This window comes from Melitaea cinxia, chromosome 27, assembly GCF_905220565.1.
Source record: "Melitaea cinxia chromosome 27, ilMelCinx1.1, whole genome shotgun sequence".
Lineage (NCBI taxonomy): Eukaryota > Metazoa > Arthropoda > Insecta > Lepidoptera > Nymphalidae > Melitaea > Melitaea cinxia.
The window spans coordinates 11069362-11091204 of record NC_059420.1 but is presented as its reverse complement, the minus strand read 5'-3'; the positions used below and the strand labels follow the sequence as shown (position 1 = coordinate 11091204).

Sequence of the window (21843 nt, the reverse complement as noted above, 5' to 3'; positions counted from 1 at the left end):
GCGACGATTTGGTAATACGATGATGCAAAGAACGCGCTATCGTCCGCATACAGGATCAACAGCACGTCCTCCTCCCCCTCACGCAAGTGATTGCGGAGGGTGGGGATGTCGTCCGTGTACGCCGCTAGAACCGCGGCAACAGACAGCTGCTTTGGGGTACTCCAGCTCGGATTGGGCGTGGCTGGGAGTCTACCCCGTCCACCGAGACGAAGAAGCTCCGGCCTTCAAGGAACAACGCTACCACTCGCACATACGCGGGCGGCGCTATCGTGACTATCAACTTGGCCAGGAGCCGGCGTGCCATACACAGTCAAAGGCCATCTCCATGTCGAGAAAGACCCCGACCGTGCAGCACCAGTTTTTGAGCTCACTGGCCAAGTGACTGAGGAACCTCGCCAACTGGAGCGACGTCGAGGGGCTCCTGCGGAAGCCGAACAGCTCTTTGCGCATGGGCAGATGCGGCGCGAGTCTCCGCAGCAGAAGTCGCTCGAACAGCTTGGCGAGAGCAGCGTAATGGGCCGATAGCTTCCCGGGAGTCGACGGTCCTTCCCCGACTTGGGTAGGACAACGATCTTCCCGGTCTTCCACACGACGGGGAAGTGTCCGGTCTGGGTATTGCTAATTTAGCTGTAATTACGCAATCATCTTGCAATCAACTTGGTACTAATTGTTCAATAACGATTTTTTTTAAATTTAAAACTATAGTACCGAAAACAACTTCACTGATTACAGTTGAGTTACAATTTGACCGCAATAACGTATTTTAGCTGTTATCGCTTAGCTATTGCCGAGTTGTCGCAATGGTCCGGAACAAATCGTCGACTGAAGACAACATTCTAAACTGATGTATATCGGAGTCAGTTATACATTTAAGTTATAAATGTATTTATTAATAAAAGGAGTTTGTTTAAGAGTAAGACAAATAAGGACATAACCTGTTGTATTTTCAACCATGTATCTACATCCCATTTTTAAATGATGTTGATCATGCGTACTTAGGGGGCATTCATTAATCAAGTGAGCTATTTTTCGATCACTTTACCCCTCCCCCTCTTGTGAGATTTAGTGAGATTTGCCTGGAACCCCCTCCCCCATACCGTAAGATTGACGCTAAAAATATTTTAAGCTAAATTTAATTTCCTTGTTCTTCTTTTGTCCTTTATAGAATCGTAAACTATGCATTTGATCATATCATCATCTTCAGCAAAGGGTTGTGCAGGAGCCCACAAAGGTTTCTGAGTTGGTACGACCATAATAAAAAAAAGCGTAGGAACGCGCGCAAAGTACTTACTATGCGTTGCTTGCGCTTTCGGTGCACATGTAAATTTCCCGTAAATTAACAAATAACAAAAAATAATATTGTACGTCCAATATAATACTCCATACATCTTTATGTATATAAGACGTAACTACATTTATATTTATACATATACATACAAAAGTACATCACTATAATATTTACAAAAACTAGCGGAACACGATTTTTGTATCTTTGCCTTAAACTAGATATTCATTGTATAACAAAAAAACATACCAATTAAAGTAAATGTTAGAGAACATTGTTCTGGATCGCAGAAACATCGACCCTTATTTCCTCCATATTGAGTAACTACAGTATTACAGTAAGGTTTTATTTTGGTTCATATAACGCTCATTGTAATACGCGTTGTGTGACATACAAAATGTGACAAAAAAAATATGTGACACAACGCCCTCTAGTTTGCCACAATATGCGTATAGTTTATACCATTTCAATTATTAAGTATAATAATTATAATTCTTTAAATATACGATTAAACCTGTGACATCCCACCGCTGGGCATAGGCCGCACTCTCCACGTAGGAGAAGGAAAAAATAATATAAATAAAATAAAAATAAAGTAAAAAGCACAAATTATCTTTTATCGAAACTAACTAAAAACTGTACTAAAATTTCAATTTTGATCGATATTATTTTTTTGATAAATGCATGTTCGACAACGCATTATTGTGAAAAAGAAATGCATGTTTAGCAACGTAACGGACACAAATTATTTAGAATTACTATTTCACATTGGCTAATAAAGTTTTCAGTAAGTCATTTTGACAATTTTACTTTTTATGGTACAAATACAATCAAATTGAGGATTGAAGAAAAACCAAAAATTTAAAAATAAGGAAAGGGTCACCGTCACTCGCTTTCACAAAACGTAGCTGTAGTAACTTTACTCTCATTTTCTGTGATGATGATTTTTAATTCTTTCTTGTTAGCTGTTTGAAGGTATGAGACAATAGCTGTGGTAGAACAGCTCGACACTTTTAGGAATCAGTACAAGTGTCATTAAAACTATCTAGGGATAAAAAATCTACTCTAGACTTAGATTACGCTACGATCTGAACGTGTTTCTTCTCTCGAGGCTCTTTTAGAACGTATGACGTTGTTCTTCTCAGCGTGCTTGTAGAATCTGAAATGGAGAATGTTTTGATAAGTTTATTTTAATGGGTCTTCCTGCTACTTATAATTTTGAGATTTTCGATACATTGGCAACGTGTATACATCTATGTACGAATTCGTCCTAAATATTTTATGTCGATTTAAGAGACAAAGTTGATAATATAATTTGTAGTACCTGGGAGACCGAGCTTAGCTCGGTATTTTTTAGTAAATCGAGTTTTTTGGAAATCATATTTAAATACGAATTACAATATCGATAAAATATGAATAATATTTTCCGATTTTACCGACATAATAATAAAAAATATGAACTGGATATTTAAATAAAAAATCATGAGTGCAATTAGAAAAAAAGGAAAAAAATAATAGATCTGGAGACATGGGGATTTGAACCATGGCCTTCTCGATGCGCGTAGAATTGTGTAAGCGTCTGTGCACGTGAACGTGTGTGCGTATTACGCGTACTCATGCGGAACCACGTCTGTGCACGCACTCGCGCGCGCGTGTGCGTGTGTGTGTGTGTGCGTGTGTGTGTGTGCGTGTGTGTGTGTGCGTGTGTGTGTGTGCGTGTGTGTGTGTGTGCGTGTGTGTGTGTGTGCGTGTGTTTGTGCGTGTGTGTGTGTGTGTGTACGTGTGTGTGTATGCGTGTGTGTTGTGTGCGTGCGCGATACTCACGCGGCGCGGGGCGGCGGTGGCGGGGCGGCGCGGGCGAGGCGGGCGCGGAGGCCCCGCGCCGCGCCGCGCGCTACGACCAGCGGAGCTCCTTCAGCTCCACCGTGCTCGACGCGTCCGTCTGCCGGCGGGCGGACGGGCACACATATTAAATATTATAAATACACGTAAATTACCAAATGGGCAAGAATTTAACATGACATGTTGATGATTAAATCGGAAATAGAATTTAATGTTGTCATAAATTGTCCTTCATAACCATTTAGACTATGACGCTAGTTCTCAGAATTATTCTACGACTAACTACTTACAGACGCTTCTGTGTAGCTTCGTAGCCAATTATCTAATTGGGGTTTTTACTATGACACACTATTGCATACTTAGGGCCTGTTTCACCCATTGTGGATAAAGTTTATCCTGCAAATAAGTCACGAATAGACTTTAACAGCAGGAGTTGAATTTAGAATCTGTTTCACCTTATTTTATTTATACTCTTTATTGTATACCACAAAAATCAAAACAATAACGTATTAAAACAAAGAACTGTGGTGAAATGTGGTCTTATCGCTAGAAGAGCCCATAATTTACAATCTATAATTTCTTAGATTAATATTTGTGAATAGAAATATCTCATAAATATACTGAAATTCAATGGCAAAAAAGACTCCTATTTTAAAATTATTCCTATCAATAATAATATTCAATTATTTCATAAAATTTTATCCGTCGAATACCATCATTCGTTGAACAGCGTTATGCTTAGCCAGTGAAACAGGCCCTAAGTAACATATTGGAGTATAAATCTATCTCTATGTATGCAGGCACAGGAGTGAGTTGAAGTTTGTGAGTGGGTGTGGCTGTGAGAATTTGTGTGTGTGTGTGTGAGTGTGGCTGTGAGAATGTGTGTGTGTGTGTATGTGAGTGTGAGTGTGAGTGTGGCTGTGCGAGTGTGTGTGTGTGTGTAAGTGTGGCTGTGAGAATGTGTGTGTGTGTATGTGAGTGTGAGTGTGGCTGTGCGAGTGTGTGTGTGTTTGTGTGTGTGTGTCTGTGAGAATGTGTGTGTCTGTGAGAATGTGTGTGTCTGTGAGAATGTGTGTGTCTGTGAGAATGTGTGTGTCTGTGAGAATGTGTGTGTCTGTGAGAATGTGTGTGTGTGTGTGTGTGTGTGAGTGAGACTTTGAGAATGTGTGTGTGTGTGTGTGTGTGTGTGTGTGTGTGTGTGTGTGTGTGAGTGAGCCTTTGAGAATGTGTGTGTGTGCGTATGTGAGTGTGGCTGTGTGTGTGTGTGTGTGTGTGTGTGAGTGTGAGTGTGAGTGTGGCTGTGCGAGTGTGTGTGTGTGTGTGTGTGTGTGTGTGTGTGTGAGTGTGGCTGTGTGTGTGTGTGGCTGTGTGTGTGTGTGTGTGTGTGTGTGTGAGTGTGGCTGTGTGTGTGTGTGAGTGTGGCTGTGTGTGTGTGTGTAAGTGTGTCTGTGAGAATGTGTGTGTGTATGTGAGTGTGAGTGTGAGTGTGGCTGTGCGAGTGTGTGTGTGTGTGTGTGTGTGTAAGTGTGGCTGTGAGAATGTGTGTGTGTGTATGTGAGTGTGAGTGTGGCTGTGCGAGTGTGTGTGTGTGTGTAAGTGTGGCTGTGAGAATGTGTGTGTGTATGTGAGTGTGAGTGTGGCTGTGCGAGTGTGTGTGTGTTTGTGTGTGTGTGTCTGTGAGAATGTGTGTGTGTGTGTGTGTGTGTGTGTGTGTGAGTGGGACTTTGAGAATGTGTGTGTGTGTGTGTGTGTGTGTGTGTGTGTGTGTGTGTGTGTGAGTGAGACTTTGAGAATGTGTGTGTGTGTGCGCGTGTGTGAGTGTGGCTGTGTGTGTGTGTGTGTGTGTGTGTGTGTGTGAGTGTGGCTGTGTGTGTGTGTGAGTGTGGCTGTGTGTGTGTGTGTGTGTGTGTGAGTGTGGCTATGAGAATGTGTGCGCGCACCTCGTAGGGCGCGGGCGGCACGTGCGGCACGTGCGCGGCGGGCGAGCAGCGCGCGCAGCCCGCCCGCAGCACGGCGCGCGACGAGCCGCCGCGCATGGCCGTGCGCAGCTCCTGCGGGCGGCAGATAGTGATCGATAGTGGATGTCATATTGTACATTACTTGACTAAATAAGATTACATTACTTGACTAAATAAGATTACATTACTTGACTAAATAAGATTACATTACTTGACTAAATAAGATAGTATCCATTCTGAGCAGCTTGCGCATCTACAATAAATCTTGTGTTTAACGTACTGTACTTTAAGCCGATCGTGTACTGCAGCTGTGTGGTAACGGCATTAAAGAATATAGCCAACCCCTTTCTTCCCGTGGGTGACATAAGAAACGACTAAGGGATAACACAATTCCACTACCACCTTGGAACTTAAAAAGCCGACCGATGGTGGGATAACTATCCTCCTGCTGGCTTTGAAATACACAGGCCGAGGACGGGCAGCAGCGTCTTCGGTGCGCAGAGCCAGTATTGCGGTCACCAACCCGCCTGCCCAGCGTGGTGACTATAGGCAAAACACATGAGTTCACGCCATTTTTGGCGCAAACTTGTCGAGTCCTATGTCTAGCAGTGGACTGCGATAGGCTGAAATGATGATGATGTGTACTGTAGCAATTTTTTTTTTCGATAAGTCCTATTAATTTTATTAAGCCTTTACAAAGTCTCAAGCAAGTGAGACGAGTGCTGGGACTTAGTCGTTATATAATAAGAGCACTCTTCGGTTGTAGAAATTGAGGAATTTAAGGAAATATTTTTATTTACCTGTCCCATTTCGCTGCACAGCGACTGCCGACCCTGCGATGCGTTTTTCCTCGTGTTCCAACAGAACTCTAGAATAGCCACCACGATAGCCAGAACTAAACCGCACAGTAACGTGACAAAGACACCGCCTGAAAATAAATGTACTAAACATAACATTTAATTGACCATTATTTTGTTTTAGAAAACAAAGTTCTTTATTTCGTTATACCCCTACCTGCATAAACGACAGTCATTTTAGTTCAACTTATGTGCCACGACTTATAGTTTAATTAGCAGAAATATCAACTTGCGCTCCGAGTTTGTTTATGTATATAAAATATAAATTCGGAGCCTTGATAGAAAAAATTGTTAAGAATCAGAGGTATGAAGTTCCTGTCTCACCAATATTCTGCACCCCCAGAGGGTTCGCCTTGCTGTCCTTCCCGTCCCTGTTGCACACGTCGCCCGTGTTCTTCCACCACTTGTCGTACAGGATCTGGATCACGCCCTTCTCCTGCAGCTCCAGGATCGCGAGCGAGATTTTGTCACGCCAGGGGCTGCCTTTCCACGTCGCTATACCGTAACCCTGAGTATTTAAGAATAAATGATTAGATTCCAACTTATCTCCTATAGACAGATTTTTGTCCAACAATAAATCGTTTGCATTCTGGGCCAATTCAGTTTAGTATGTAAGTGTCAGATTTTTCAAACAATTTTAATATTCTTAGATTTTTTTTTTAATGAAATGTGTATTTAGTTTGTATTCGCTAGTTACATCAACTAGACTGTTTTTGTTCCACATAATCTAAAATAGAACCTGAAAGCTAGCTATCGATAGCGGTAACGTTACCTTGGAGTCCAGCAGGCCCCCGATCTGCGTGAGGTTGCAGTCGCGCTGCACGCGGTGGTCCAGCATGGTGGACTCCATGAGGAAGGCGTAGTTGCCCAGCAGCACGCGCCGCACGCCCTCCTCGTACGAGGACACCAGCGCCGGCGGGCTGGCCGTCGACATGTGCTGCCACATCTTCTGGTATATGTCTATGTTCGAGTCCTGGACAAGCGATGCTCATTTCATCACATCAAACAATAAATTTGCACACGTATCTTATCAATGAAATAATTGTCTTATTGTATGTACATATAGTTGAGAAACCGCTTGAAGTTTCTACATGGTACAGTGATGAAAATCTATAGATATCGTTAAGACCGTAAAAACTTCTTTTTTATCAATGTTTAAGTAATGAAACGTTGAATTAATTCAAATCAAAATCAAAAATAACTTTATTCAAACAGGCTTCTAAAGCACATTCGACTCGTCATTTTACAAATTCAAATATTTAAGTGATTATTATTTTTATAAGTGAAGCTACCACAAATTTTGAATGTAACTCTGTAGAAGAAAATTGGCGAGAGGCTTCCCAATTATTCTTTTAAAAATAATATATAAACTGTGTTTTAGTAATTTGCTGTCAATTTTTATGTTATCATTTCCTTCATTACAATAATTATAAGCCGCTTGTAAGCTAATCTGTGTGCTACGACTCACTGTTGCAGTAGTGTCCCCACTCTACTATAAGTTACCTTAAAGCTTTCAAGTAGTGTTGTATTCCTGCGGCGAGCAAGGTGGCCAGAGCTCCTGGGGGCGTTTGAGGTAGGGTAGGTCACGAGCTTGTGGTGCTCTTGTTTACAAAGCTCATCGTATAAAACGAAATCTCACCCTGAAGAAGGTCATGGTGGAGCCCCCGTTGAGCGTCCCGTACTGCACGCTGGTCTGGGCGGCGAGGTCCGCGGCGCTCTGTATGGGCAGCACGGTGCGCTCCACCGTGAGGAAGGCGGCCAGGTTGGCGGTGTACGAGGACAGGATGATTAACGTGAAGAACCACCAGATACCCCCCACTATGCGTGTCGAGGTCGCCTACGACATACAAATTGATCATATGATATTTCATTGGCGTTTCCTCATTTTTAATACTCATGGCTCGTAACTTTGAAGTGAATCATCGAGTAGTCAACTTGCAAGCCAACCCTCTTTTTTCAAAGAAGACGAGTTCTTTGTTCAGCAACGGTACATTTAAAGTTTTTAAAGAGTTAATTCAATTCAGTTCTTCAATTAACATGTTTTTTAATAGAAAATACACCAAACATTGGCTGGTCACATCTTAAACAAAGGCGTATAAATCAACAAACTCTTAACAATATAACATTAAAGCATAGATAAAGTAAAAAAAAATAAAAAATAGATAACGCACCTAGAACAGAAAAGTGAAGCCACTTTTTTAAAGATGTGTGAGTGAGTGAAGTGTTGACACTTTTTAAAAAAAGTCTCTAAAATTTTTATTAAACAATTAATTTAATATAGGTAAAATGGGTATGTGGAAATAAAAACCTGTTTATAGTTTTAAATATATTTACTCCTTTTTTCGATTCAAATTGTTACATATCTATCTAATCTATTGTAGCCGTGTTTTGATTTATTTAATTATATAAATCTGTGTCAATGAAAACTTGCGTTTTTTACTAATTGATGATTCCTCTGAGGGGCAAGTTCCTGCTTTAAAGACGTCTAACTCTTTGCTGTAATAAATTGATTTTATTTTTACATTTTTTTTTAAAATTAAGTTCTTGTTTTTTAACTTTTCTCTTAGTTTATGTTTTCTAGGTGTATCAAAGATTGAATCTTGGTTAACGACAGATTTAGACTCATCCGGTAGGTCCTAGAACAAAAAATATAACATTAAAATACGTAGTAGTAAGTAGCAGTATGTACTTGATGGTACTCGAAGTCCACGTTTTGTACTGTACATGTCAGCTTTATCAAAATGGTTTGAACAAACCAACTAGATGAGGGTGGCTGTCGTTGTAGTTCATTTCGGCTCAGTCGTAAAGCAGCTACCCATTCATCTCCTATTAAAATATTCGTTGGAAACCTAAAACCATGATATTTAGTAGTAAAATATGAGTAGTTAATTCACAAATTTAAACAGAAACAAACGAGTTAAAAATTCATATTTAACTTGACTTTAATTTAGGAAAAACATAAAAATCACACGATAAAAAAAAAACAATAATGTTGTCCACTTTCTACTTAATTATTTTTCTATGATTGCCTACAATTTACTTACCCGCATTTTGGGCTAATGAAAATAAAAATTACTGGTAACACTCCCTCGGTACGTCATTTCGGGACATCGAAATTATAAGTTCCGAATAACCTCAATATTATTTTGGAATAACAAGAAATATAAAGTTTTGTATGTACTTACGTGTGAAACGATATTTCTTCACACTTTTTTTTTCACTTTGGTATTGTTTTTGCACCATTTAATTACAAAAGAACGGCATTTCGAAGGCAAAGTTACTGTACGAGGCCCCAAAGCCTAACGAAAATGAGCGTAGTTTGATGCATATGTGTGCGTGAGCGCGTGTGTTTACTTGAAGGAGCCGAGTTTTGTGGCTTCACTAACAACAAAGGCCGCGCATTATCTACTTTTTTTTACTTAATCTATGCCTTAAAGATATAAGGTTAACTTACCTTAGGGTTCAATCCAGACCCCTGTCTCAAGAAGGTCCCCGTGATGAACCAGAAGGAGTTGCAAACGCTGAACTGATTCGTCAGGAGTTTTGTTTCGTGTCCGCAGACGTGTGTGCTGGACGACCTAGAACATGATAGTCGAACATATCTGTAACAAATCGCCTCTCCCGACTAGACTATGTGGAGAGAGTTACTTTCTTTTATAAAGTCGAAAATTTGATTCAGCTATTGTTCAAATTGGTTCTATTGCGATAAATATGAAATGAAAATGGCTGCCCAGAACAGAATCCATTTCCATATATTCGTAACTTAACAAACCTAGTTAAACTTTGAAACTAGTCGTTAATTTTTAATTGTAAAGAATGGAACACACATGCCCGCGTAATACACGCTTCAGCCTGTAATATCCCACTACTGGGCATAGGCCTCTTTCTCCATGTAGGAGAAGGATCAGAGCTTAATCCACCACGCTGCTCCAATGCGGGTTGGCGGATATATTCCCTACTATGAGTAACGATCGCTATCAGGTGTATATTATAACAACCGGGACCGACGGCTTAACGTGCTCTCCGAGGCATGGTGGGGAGACCCACAAGGACTGCACAAACATCCAGACCACGGCAAACACCCATATGGCCAATACAAATGTTTGTCATGTGTGGGGATCGAACCCACAACCGCCAGCGCAACAGGTACAATGCATGGCTGTAACCGTTGCGCCAACGTGGCGTCTAAAAAAACGCATATACACGTATGTCCACATTAACATACCCACACACACAGACACACAACAGAAGGACCCTCACCACTCGTAAGGAGAGAACCTCGCCATCACGAAGAGCGTGAAGGAGACGAGGATATAGGCGGCCAGGACGTACAGCCAGATCTCGATCGCCAGCGGGTTCAAGAAACTAAACAGCCGAGTGGGCTGTGACGACGGCACCTGGATTTATTCATCATATCTCATCAAGTCATCAAAAAATTCTTATATGTAATTTATAAATCAGGTTAAACGTATTAAAATTAGTAAAATTAAGAGTAGATTGTATGGGAGATGTCTGACAAAATATACACAAGCTGTAGATTATATTAGAAATATCATTTGTATTCTAAACGGAAAACTTGTATGAAAACGTATAATCAATACATATAAATATTTCGTGTCAACTTGGGAGATATGGTAATTTTTATCTCAATTGAACCCGGTAGGTGGCGCTGCTATCGGTATGTAACTCCGAAACTACTGAACCAATTATAAAAATGGGAGAATGTACGAGTATCTAAGCAAGAAAAAAAAAAAAAACTAAAGATATAGGATTTATACAAAGTGACTTAACTTACCTTAAACAAAATTCCAATACCCAAATTCATAAAAGGCTTTGTGAAGTCTATGACTGCTTCTCGCGCGTAATTTATCGTCATCGATGCGACCGCTATGTCCGCATTCTGGAATTTAAAAAAATAAATAAATATAATAATAGAACTCTGGTCACCTTACCAACAGAAAGATGACACTGCTTGAAAATAGTTTTATTTAGCTGTGATCCATTTGTAAAGTCGAGGTCCTACCCCAGTTGAGCTACTACATATTTTGAGCAGGAAATTTCCTGCTGCACCTCAGTTATCTTGCTCATAAGTTACGAATATATTTTGATAACAGCAGTTAGAACAGGTCATTAGGATCTGTTTTTCCTCAATTAATAAACTACAACTTATAGATTCATATTTGCGAATAAAAATATCTCATAAATGTTTATAACAATTCGATGGTAAAGCAATATAATCCATCATATACTTTTATCTTTTGGATACTGTCATCCGTCAAATAGCGTTATCCACAACCAGAGAAGCGGGCCCTTAGATATCTAAATTTAAAAATTCGAAAGAAAAACACACCCTTTCCATTAATTCCTTGACAATTCCATTCCACTGTCCAGTTTCCGGGTCCCAAGCTCCATACATGTTATCGGGGACAAGCCTCAAACGATACTGGAACCCAGCTCTCGCAGCCACCCGCGCGAGAAGGTCTATGCAGAACCCCTCAAACCTGGCGTTCCCTTGGAGGTTCCAACCTTCCTTTACCATGACGTAGGGTTTCTCCTGAAATCACAAGTGTTATTACTCTTACGAGCTGCATGCTGTCAACTGCATTATATACGTGTGGGTTCGTCAGGAAATAGTATATTTCTACCGCCGGGACCCCCACACTCCCGCTGCCAAGCTCGGTGGCGGGGTCAGTGCGTAAATGCATTTTCCAGCGTAAAAAAGGAAATAGTATATTTTATTACAAGTGTGGAAAGGCTGTCATTGCAAAGAGTTGCGCCGAATTGCGCCGAGGGTTGACAGTCGAAACAAGTTGCAATGACGGTTCCCCACGTGTACTGAACGACTATTTTTAATACAGTTGCGAAAAAATGAAGCAATTTAATAAAATAATAAAAAGAAAATTTCTGAAAAATGGCGCCAACTGTAGAATATAAGCAGAGTTTTTTTTTTCTTCACCCATTCTGGTAGGCAAAGGGAACTATGCCTATACAGCCAAGTCTTCAGTAGAAGTTTTTTATTGATATGAAATGAAAATGAAATTTAATGAGATGAAATGAAATGAAACCTAACCAAACTCTTTCAATCAAATCATTAAATCTGATATTGAAACAAATTAGTAGCTTCTTTTTAGAAATATACGTATTTGCATGAATCATAAAAATTTTTTTTAGTAAAAACTTCATGGTTGGTTTTTCTTTTTAATAGACACTATTTTGACAGTTGGGAAAGAGAACGCACGAGTTCGGGAAATGTAAAAAAAAAGCACGAGTACGTAATAGCCCACATCCCGAACGCTATACATCCCTGCAATACGCCACTTTTTGAGCAACTGTATTAAAAACTAGTTTTAAAATTAGTTGTAATGCGTACAGTTTATAGTTTACGGAGAAATGACATGTGAGGGAGTAGTCTTCTGAATTTATTGAGGTAATATTAAGTATATAAAGGCAAAAATACGGAGATCAAAAGTGAAGTCCGGACGTCATCAGTGTATGCATAAACAATTTCACAAGTAATCTAAATAATACAGTCATTGACATTAAAACTGATTCTGCGGTAACCTATACATTAGCAATAGATATATTCTTAATTTATTTCAAAATTACTCCAAAAACCTAAAAAATAACTCCAACCCTTGCAAACCAAATGCCTGACAAGATATCAATCAACAAAGTCACACCCTCACCTCAACAGTCACAACAGTGAGTGTCACATTAGGAGGTGGGTCTCGTCGATACGCCGCCGGATCGCTGATCACCAGCCCCTGATCTGGTGCCCACCCCCCCGCGCGCACCACTTTGCCTCCTTCACCTCCTGACAACCTCATCAGTTGCAGTTGAAAGCTGCTGCGGATGCCATTCGTAAATGCGATCGGCCCTGTCAGGCCGTGTGCTTGGACCTGGAGAGTGGAGACAATTTTTTGAACGGCAATACTCTCAAAGATCAATTACTTGTCGGGTCTTGATTAAATTTAAATGGGCCCACATGAAAAGTACCACATTTCGATTAAAAAAAGAATCATCGAAATCGATCCATCCAATCAAAAGTTCTGAGGTAACCATACACAAAAAAAATACAGTCGAATTGAGAACCTCCTGCTTTTGGAACCAATTTCCTTACGGGGCGTTGCGGAGTGGTACCCTAGCCGGTAAAGAAACGTGCGTAACGTCCGTAAGATTTTTATGAATAGTCTATGTATGATGGCTATACAGTGTCAATGTATACATGATAACTGTTATTATTATTGCATGTTTGCTATTATTATTGATATAATAATAATAGGAAACATGCAAAATTAATAATAAAAAAAAGTATAAAGATAATTTTTATATATTTTGTAAATAAAATAAAGGTGTTAATATAATTTTGTAAAGTAGTGTTTTTTACTTTAATCCATAGTAAAAATCAGAGAAAATCGACAGTAAAAAGTTATGCGGATCTACGAGGGTTTCCCTCGATTTCTCTGGGATCCCATAATCAGATCCTGGTTTCTTTATCATGGTACCAAACTTAAAATATCTCCTTTTCAAGAAAATAAAAATCAAAATCGGTTCATGGACGATATATATATATATGGTATAAATATATATATATATATACATATATATATATATGGTCGAATTGAGTAACCTCCTCCTTTTTTAAAGTTGGTTACAAATTGGTTATCTGTAAAGTTGGTTTACGGACGTTGGTTCAACGTGACAACCTTATAACAAAACATCTCCTCGGACATATAGGCGGCTAGCGCCGCGTCTATCTATATTCCATATACAATCACAGAGGTAACGGGATATTGCGCGTAAGAGCGTAACGCAATGAGTCATCCTTTTTCGTGAATGCCGCCGGCGTTCATCGATATATTAGACATTGTTACGTCAAAATAAATAATTATTTTCTTTATACCTCGAATAGAACTTGAAATTCATATTTTATAATAAGGAACTTGGTACCTATCTGGTGTCCCATGACACCACATGGTTTTTTGGAAGTCGGTTAAAAAGTAGACAACCTTTTTTAAATAGTAAGTTTTAAATCTTGACTTCTAATAACACTGTGTCAGGTTTACAGGTTCCATTTGAGGAAAGTATTTATTCTTTTTATTATACAGTTCACAAGGAGTGTTGTGTTCCTCTGGTAAGGAAGGTGATCAGAGCTCTTGGGGGATGGGGGTAGTCATTGTGTAAGTCGCGTAGGTCGGATGTGGTGGCAAGAGCCAGTATTTCCTAACCTGTATCGTGTTGGGCAGAGACCAACACAAACCAATTAAACCAATTAAATAAATAATGTTGTTGGTACAAAGAAGATATTTAATGATTAGATGCCATTAAAGAACAATTATAGTAAACCGAGTATTGGTCCGAGACGCCATCTTACATGACGCGTTAACGACTTAGTAAGTAAGTTAACCTTACGATTAGTGTTGTGACACACTCGTAAAAAAACGCACCTTGTTGTTTCTAGTAGCGCATATTTCCTGTAACCTATCTTTTTGTTTTCAGTAGCGTATATTGCCTGTAACTTATCTTGTTGTTTCCAGTAGCGTATATTGCCTGTAACCCACCTTGTTGTTTCTAGTAGCGTATATAGCCTGTAACCCACCTCGTTGTTTCCAGTAGTGTGTATAGCCTGTAACCCACCTTGTTGTTTCCAGTAGCGTATATAGCCTGTAACCCACCTTGTTGTTTCTAGTAGCGTATATAGCCTGTAACCCACCTTGTTGTTTTCAGTAGCGTATATAGCCTGTAACCCACCATGTTGTTTCCAGTAGCGTGTATAGCCTGTAACCCACCTTGTTGTTTCTAGTAGCGTATATAGCCTGTAACTCACCTCGTTGTTTCCAGTAGCGTGTATAGCCTGTAACCCACCTTGTTGTTTCCAGTAGCGTGTATAGCCTGTAACCTACCTTGTTGTTTCTAGTAGCGTATATAGCCTGAAACCAACTCGTTGTTTCCAGTAGCGTGTATAGCCTGTAACCCACCTCGTTGTTTCCAGTAGCGTGTATAGCTTGTAGCCCACCTTGTTGATGTTCTGCCGCAGCAGGTCGCCGTGCGCGACGCGCGCCCCGCCGTCGCACGACACGTTGGCGGCGCGCACGTCGGCGGTGGCGGCCAGCGCCAGCGCCAGCGCCTGCACCGCGTCGTACAGCAGCGCCGGCTCCGTCTGACGCGAGTGCGTTGGAAGATTGTATTTAACTTTCAATCTATGTAAGAATGTATATTTGTTAGGAAAACATGCAACTCAATTTTGAAGCACGTATCTTTAACAGATTGAGCTGTTTATATTGAATGATGGTGCATGTTTAACTATGTAATCTCATTCTAAATCCAGCGTGGAATCCACACCGAAGACGGTGTAATAGTTATTTTAATGAACTCCTCCAATGTAGACCAGGTATCAAATGAAAGTATTTGCTGAGATTACCAGACTAAGAAACCTGTTCGGAGATAACTAAAAAGTAAATAATAAATTTATTAAAAAAAACTTTTAAAAAACAAGCTTTTATTTTAATTTCGCTAAAAAGAATAAAATATACTTTTACTTTAAAACTTAATTACTATCAACATATAACATAACACCATTTATATGATATAAAAGCAAATTTTAATTAATTCGGTCACCAATCCGCCTGCCCAGCGTGGTGACTATGGGCAAAACACATGAGTTCACGTTATTTTTGGCGTAAACTTGTGGAGGCCTATGTCCAGCAGTGGACTGTATAGGCTGTAATGATGAAAAGCTAATTATTGGATGGGAAATAAATTTGTCATAAAGCAAAAAGGTTACGGAAAGGTTTGTGGAAATGTTCAAGCTAAAATACAAATTCACTCTATCTGCAAGAATGTTTTAAGGCATTCTATGACCATTAATATAACATTATTTAAGGTGTTCATACTAGTTCTTATTTTCAACTCCTGGGAAATTCGAATTTTGTACCAGAAAGGTATATACTATACACCATTATCACCAAAATATCATCAGGAGTAATCAGAAGCAGATTCAGGAGTTATCCCATACAACGAGATAATTAATATAAAGGTAGTTTCAAAATGACAATCGCGGTAAATCCCGTAGAATCATAGTGATCATAGCAACCGTGAAAGTTTAAAAAGTTTTGGCTCATATTCTGAGATAAAATACTCTCATCCTTACCTTGATATTTCCTCCGCTAAGTATCGAAGCGCCGATGGGGTGAAACTTCTCCATAACCTGCAGCGCGTCCTTCACCTTGTCAGAGTCACGGTCCACCAACCTCCAGCCGCTCATATTCACGCGGTTGTAGAGGAAATCTTCTAGATCAAAGAGTTCCATATCCTGGTAAAAATATAAAGAAACTTCTTACTAGTTTCAGGTGATTTTAAAGCTTTATGGACGCACTTATGATTGCTTTTTTTTTAGAATTAAGTAGTAGAAGGATTTAGTAAAAATACTTACAAATGACGTAAAAATATAGTGATAATCCTCGTTGTTCATCTGCAACTGTAAGATCTGAAAAGCATATTTTACTATCTGGTTATTGTTTAACAGCCAAAGAAACGAAAGATAGAAGATCATCATCGAAATTTTGATTTCATTTATAGTTATGTCATTTAAAGGTCACTTACAGCTCTGGACAATTGTCTCAAGTGCTTGGGGTCGGTGTCGACGATGATATGCTTGATGCGCTGCGACTTGAGCTGCGCAAGCGCACGTCTGTAATCACGCGTTTCCACTCGTACCGCGTACATATCGCGACCGTCACGCGCCAATCGTACGATATTCAATTCACCTGTTAAATTTATGCAAATATTAGATGCGAACCATGGTTTCCCACCATGCATCCCGTAGAAATCACAATAAAAATTACCCGTAGGTTATTTTAGGGCTCAAGATATAATCATATCAATTGAGTAGTTTTTGAGTGAAAGAACAAATATATATTTGTTCTTATATACATACATCTATAGGTAGACACCTATGCTGATAAAAATTAGTATTTATAATATTATTAGGACTAGCCATTGTCCAAATACACTTTTGTCTAGACTAACTAATAGAAGGCATACGCCTTTGTCTGGGCATACATATGTGCGTATGTATTTTGAGTTTTTCAGACTTTTGACAGAGGAGTAAACCTTAGTAAGGGCCGTTGAATGTAAGACATTTAAGTTCGACGCGTTTTAAATTGAGATTTAAGTGTAAAACAATTTTGTTATGAGAGTTATATCTCGTCATCTATTCACTTAGCCATTCCGTCCACCTATTTAATTGTTGTGAATATATTTGTTATATTATTATGAAGATTTGTAACATTTTTTCTCTGTTTATAAATAAAAGAAATGATGAATACTGACCGAAACCGTAATCTTCGTAAATAATGCCCATCCTGGTCCAGTTGAGGTAAGCGGTGAGGTCCTTGAACGCCTGGTCCATAAGCACGCGGGAGGGGTACAGGTTTATTGTGAACGAGTCCGAGCTGTTCAGTGCTAATAAAAGAGAAATAGTTTGTTATAAAATTAAAACTATTGACGTACCTAATGTTATCAGAGTTATCTGTAATAATTAGTTCAAGCAACAATTCTTTATCCGTAATATTTGCAGTTTCATATTTGATTTTAAAAATGGTAGGAGTTTTTTTTAACGAGTTCGTTTTTAATCGTAAAAACTTTCCAGAATATTCGATGGAAATTTATGACCTAATTTTAAATTCTCAGAAGACATTTACTTGGTGCCTTTAGAGTTTAGGTACTCAGAAGATCCTAACCTATCACCTAGGCCAGTCAACCAGATGACGCTCTTCAGTTACCTAAATCTCTCTAGCTAAATTGGTATAACTTTATCATTCAAAAAAATACTCTTAATTATCTTCATACTTACCCTCAATAAAATGCGGCGTCACAGTCAAATGGGGCGCGTGAAGAGATTTGCACATCGCGGACAGCGTCGATCCGAGCAGCGGACCCGCGCTACTGAATATAGCTATCGCACCCGACTTGATCTGAGTACAGGCTGGAATAAAAAAATAAAAATAAAAAAGCCTTTTATTTCCTGCATCATAGTAGAGATTTACGATTTAAAACAATGTGTATGCAAAATTGATTTTAAAACAACAACTTTGTTACAAATCTTAGTATTTTGGCAAGTGTTTCATTTGATAGGCTGAAAAGGGGAAGGAAATAGCAAATTTATTGATAGTATTATGTTTTTTTTTCTTGTAAAACTTGGGCCCTTGCCCTTGTGGGCGAAGAATTTCAATTGCATAATAAATATTCTTTTTTATTACAAAGTTGGCAAACAAGTATACGGTCTGCCTAATGGTAGATACTATAAATAAATAAATAAATACATATTTACAACACACTCACGGTCATCTGTTCCTAAAGTAAGCAACTTAATGCTTGCGTTATAGGTAACAGCCAATTGGTATAGTAAATTTTTTTTTTCGAAAAACATACATATAAATAAATACATATATTACACCCAGACTCGGGGTTCCCACCCCCACAACCCCCTCAAACCCACAAAACCTTGGAGCAGAAAGTAGGGTCACTACAAACTGCGCCAACGGGCTTCAAGTATACCTTATGGACGCCAGCAAATCTACCCTCGACCCTCCCCAGCTACTCTGGTTACCTTTATCACCACTGGATCAAAACGCCACTTGGCAGCAGTGTTGTTTTTAACTGACTACGACGAAAGGGTTTTTTACTGGGTAAACTGATTTCGATGACTTATTTAAATCTAGAGGTGGCGCGTGCTATGTGGTCCCATTTAAGTTTAATTGAGATCTGATAAGTATTTTTCAACCTATATGTAATAGTGCGTATTTACTTGATTATTTTTTGATCGATCTACAATGTATTACACCGCATAACTATACACTGGGTGTACCGATTTTGATATGATATAGCCGATGCTTGTTTTGCCATTTAAATTTAACCAAGATTTGATAACTATTTTTTGAGTAATCTTTGATAACGCTTATTACTTGACTATTATTTCATCTACCTACGTTGTATTACTTGTAGATGTAATTAAAGTTAATTTTTTTCGTTTTATATATAATTGGTTTTGGCACTTTTAGTAATGTTATTGACATGATTCAGTCAGTCAGTTCAACCTATCGCAGTCCACTGCTGGACATAGGCCTCTACAATTTCACGCCTAAAATGGCGTTAGCTCATGTGTTTTGCCCATAGTCACCACGCTGGGCAGGCGGGTTGGTGACCGTTTTGACATTGAACCGAATTGACACGATTACGCCTTTGTTATTATACCTATGATGCTGTAGATCATCAAAACTGCAAATCGTATAATATAAGTTTCATTATCGATCACTATCTTCAATTGTGTACTATCTGCTGTGTGGTTACGGCAGTTAAGAATATAGCCATCCCCACCCATCCACCACATAACGCAATTCCAGTACCACCTTGGGCCTTAAAAAGCCAACCGATGGCGGGATTACCATCCATCTGCTGACTTTGAAATACACAGGCCGAAGACGGGCAGCAGCGTCTTCGGTGCAATAAAGCCAGCCCTGCGGTCATCAATCCGCCTGCCCAGCGTGGTTATTATGGGCAACACACGTGAGCTCACGCCATTTTTGGCGCGAACTTGTGGAGGCCTATGTTCAGCATTGAACTGCGATAGGCTGAAGTAAAGTGATCTTCTATAGTAGTACAAACTAAATTCCTGGTCTAATTACAAATAAATATATATACACACATATATATATTTATATATATTTTTAGAAAATTCATAAAAAATCAAAATCAAAATCAAAAACAGCTTTATTCAAATAGGCTCCAAGAGCACTTTCGAATCGTCATTTTAACTTAATTATTTTATTTAAATAAAATAATTATAGTAATACTGCCTTAAATAAAACTAACTTAACCTACATTTGACCTTTATTCAAGCTCACACTTAAAACATAAAATATAGACATCCTTTTTATTTAAATTAAATTATGAAAAATTATTTTTAAATTTTATAAAAAGTGAAAAAAGGTTAATTTCTAAGAAAAAATATTTTATAACGAATACTTTTTAAATGATTATTTTTATCACAAAATATAAATCCACCGAACACTATAAGCATTTCAATGTGGAGCTTTTTCAAGCCAGCAAAAACTGCTAAGGGTCCTCGAATCTACCACATCCGGTAGCCATATTGCGTTTCCGCCACTCGACATCCGGGAGTTTCCTGATTCGCTCTCAGTATTATTTTAATCTTTATTTATTTTTAAGCAACTTTTTAGAGTATAATTTTTTATTCATAGTTTTTGATAAATTAAACAGAATAGAAGATAGTTCTCTCTCTGGTAAGGCGTGCAATATTGTTATTTTAGAGCGAGAACCTAATTGACCACATTGTTTCCAAATTTCCTAATGACATACATAAACTTTTTGTTAGATAAAGTATTATACATTTTGTCAACCCACATTTATATGTATAAAATTGATGGTGGCTGTCGTCCCGTAACTTTTGAATGATCAAGATATTTGGGTACCCACTAGCGTAATTACTGATTTTCTCATTAATCTATATAAATAAAATTTAACTGCTAAATATGTATAGTCATTCGGTTTAATCAATTCTAGCCAATTTTTATCCTAAAGTTTTTTAATAATTTGTAAAACGTTCTTACGGAAGGAAAAATTAAAAAAAAAAATGTAATAAATAGGAAAATTTCAGAAAACACAACGACTATTCAACTTTATAAGTTTTTCAATTTTTTAAAAACAATAGTTTATTAAACATTATATATATTTATAATTCACAACCTAAGAACTAAATATTTACAGATAGTTTTGGTATAAATCATGTCAATGTTTTTCAATTAGGTAGACAAGACATTATCTGTCAGGTCACCTAATTTTAAATATAGCTTTAATAAAAGTATAGCTATACCTTTTTTGTACGTTCTGAAGGTGTCCCTCGCCGTGGTGTACTGTATGTCGTACACCAGCGTACTCTCCGGCAGTAAGCTGCGTTCCTTATTAATTCTGTATACCGCGTACTTGAAGGCTAGTTCCGCGCTACCGCCTCTCGAGTCCTCTGTGAAGATTGCACCTGGAAATATAAAATTTGTTAACAGTTAATAATAAAGGCATCACATTTAACGACCCGAAATAGATTGTAAATCGTCTGTTGGTAATTTGGAGCACCCGAAACAAATGCTCCGAATACGTACAAGTGTATACAAGTCTACGTTTGTGTGACTGCTAGTTACTCTAATGAAAATGGGCATATCGTCGTTAAACTTTCAAATATTATACAAATTCTTATCTGAAATAACTTAGTTTCATGCAGAAGTAATGTCTTTTTGCTTATTATACTAGTATTGATTATTTACATTATCGATTCTCTTCAATAGTCAAGGATGATTTTCTTGGAAGAAAGGCTACTGGTTACCCTTGGTTTTGTCTTAAACAACTTATGAGTTTTGACTTTAATGTATTCAAGATATTTACCAATTTTGACAACAGGTGACAGAGCAGCAACAGCGTTCAACGTGACCATTAGCCAGCGCCACTCACTCCACATATTGCAGCATCACCACTCCCGCAGACAGTCTTCACCACCTGGAGTATACACCACTGTGTTAATCTATGCTTTTTGAGATTCCAATCTTCTCTCTCTCTCTCTTATCAATTCCAAAGTGATCGTACAAACTTGAGTTTTTCCAAACAGACAGCTAGAATGCCGTCATACATCAATGATTTTAGACAAAGTTAATACCGTCTCGGCGGTAATTTAGAAAAAGCTGATTTTTTTTAAAGAAAAACAAGAAAAGAGAAAGTGGTGCTGATTTAGAGCTTTAAAAGCTAATTTAATACGCTGTTGTACAAGAGTTTAATGAATATTGGTCAACATATTGTTAATTAAAAAAAGCAATAAACAGACAAAACGACTTAT

At 38.5% G+C, this 21843-nt stretch overlaps 1 protein-coding gene across 1 annotated transcript; it reads right to left on the bottom strand.

Annotated features, from left to right (window-relative positions):
- Positions 1-3179: 3179 nt before the first annotated feature.
- On the bottom strand, positions 3180-21471 carry LOC123667030 (glutamate receptor ionotropic, kainate 2). Its single transcript, XM_045601038.1, has 19 exons — positions 21399-21471; positions 20836-20997; positions 17797-17928; positions 17274-17405; positions 16545-16708; positions 16375-16428; positions 16093-16254; positions 14959-15102; positions 12629-12841; positions 11293-11496; positions 10738-10842; positions 10203-10339; positions 9397-9520; positions 7582-7779; positions 6715-6915; positions 6267-6450; positions 5886-6013; positions 5062-5178; positions 3180-3227 (listed from the first exon to the last, which is right to left on the bottom strand). Exons 1-19 carry the CDS (start codon positions 21469-21471, stop codon positions 3180-3182), a joined length of 2682 nt encoding a protein of 893 aa, XP_045456994.1.
- Between the last annotated feature and the right edge of the window lie 372 nt (positions 21472-21843).

Bases quoted from the DNA above. Each gene is read 5' to 3' on its own strand.
- LOC123667030 (XM_045601038.1), bottom strand. From the start codon at position 21,471: ATGTGGAGTGAGTGGCGCTGGCTAATGGTCACGTTGAACGCTGTTGCT. The intron at 16,429-16,544 runs GTAAGTGACCTT...TATGCTTTTCAG, and splicing joins TGAGACAATTGTCCAGAGCT to ATCTTACAGTTGCAGATGAA. The intron at 15,103-16,092 runs GTAAGGATGAGA...CACTCGCGTCAG, and splicing joins TTAGCGGAGGAAATATCAAG to ACGGAGCCGGCGCTGCTGTA.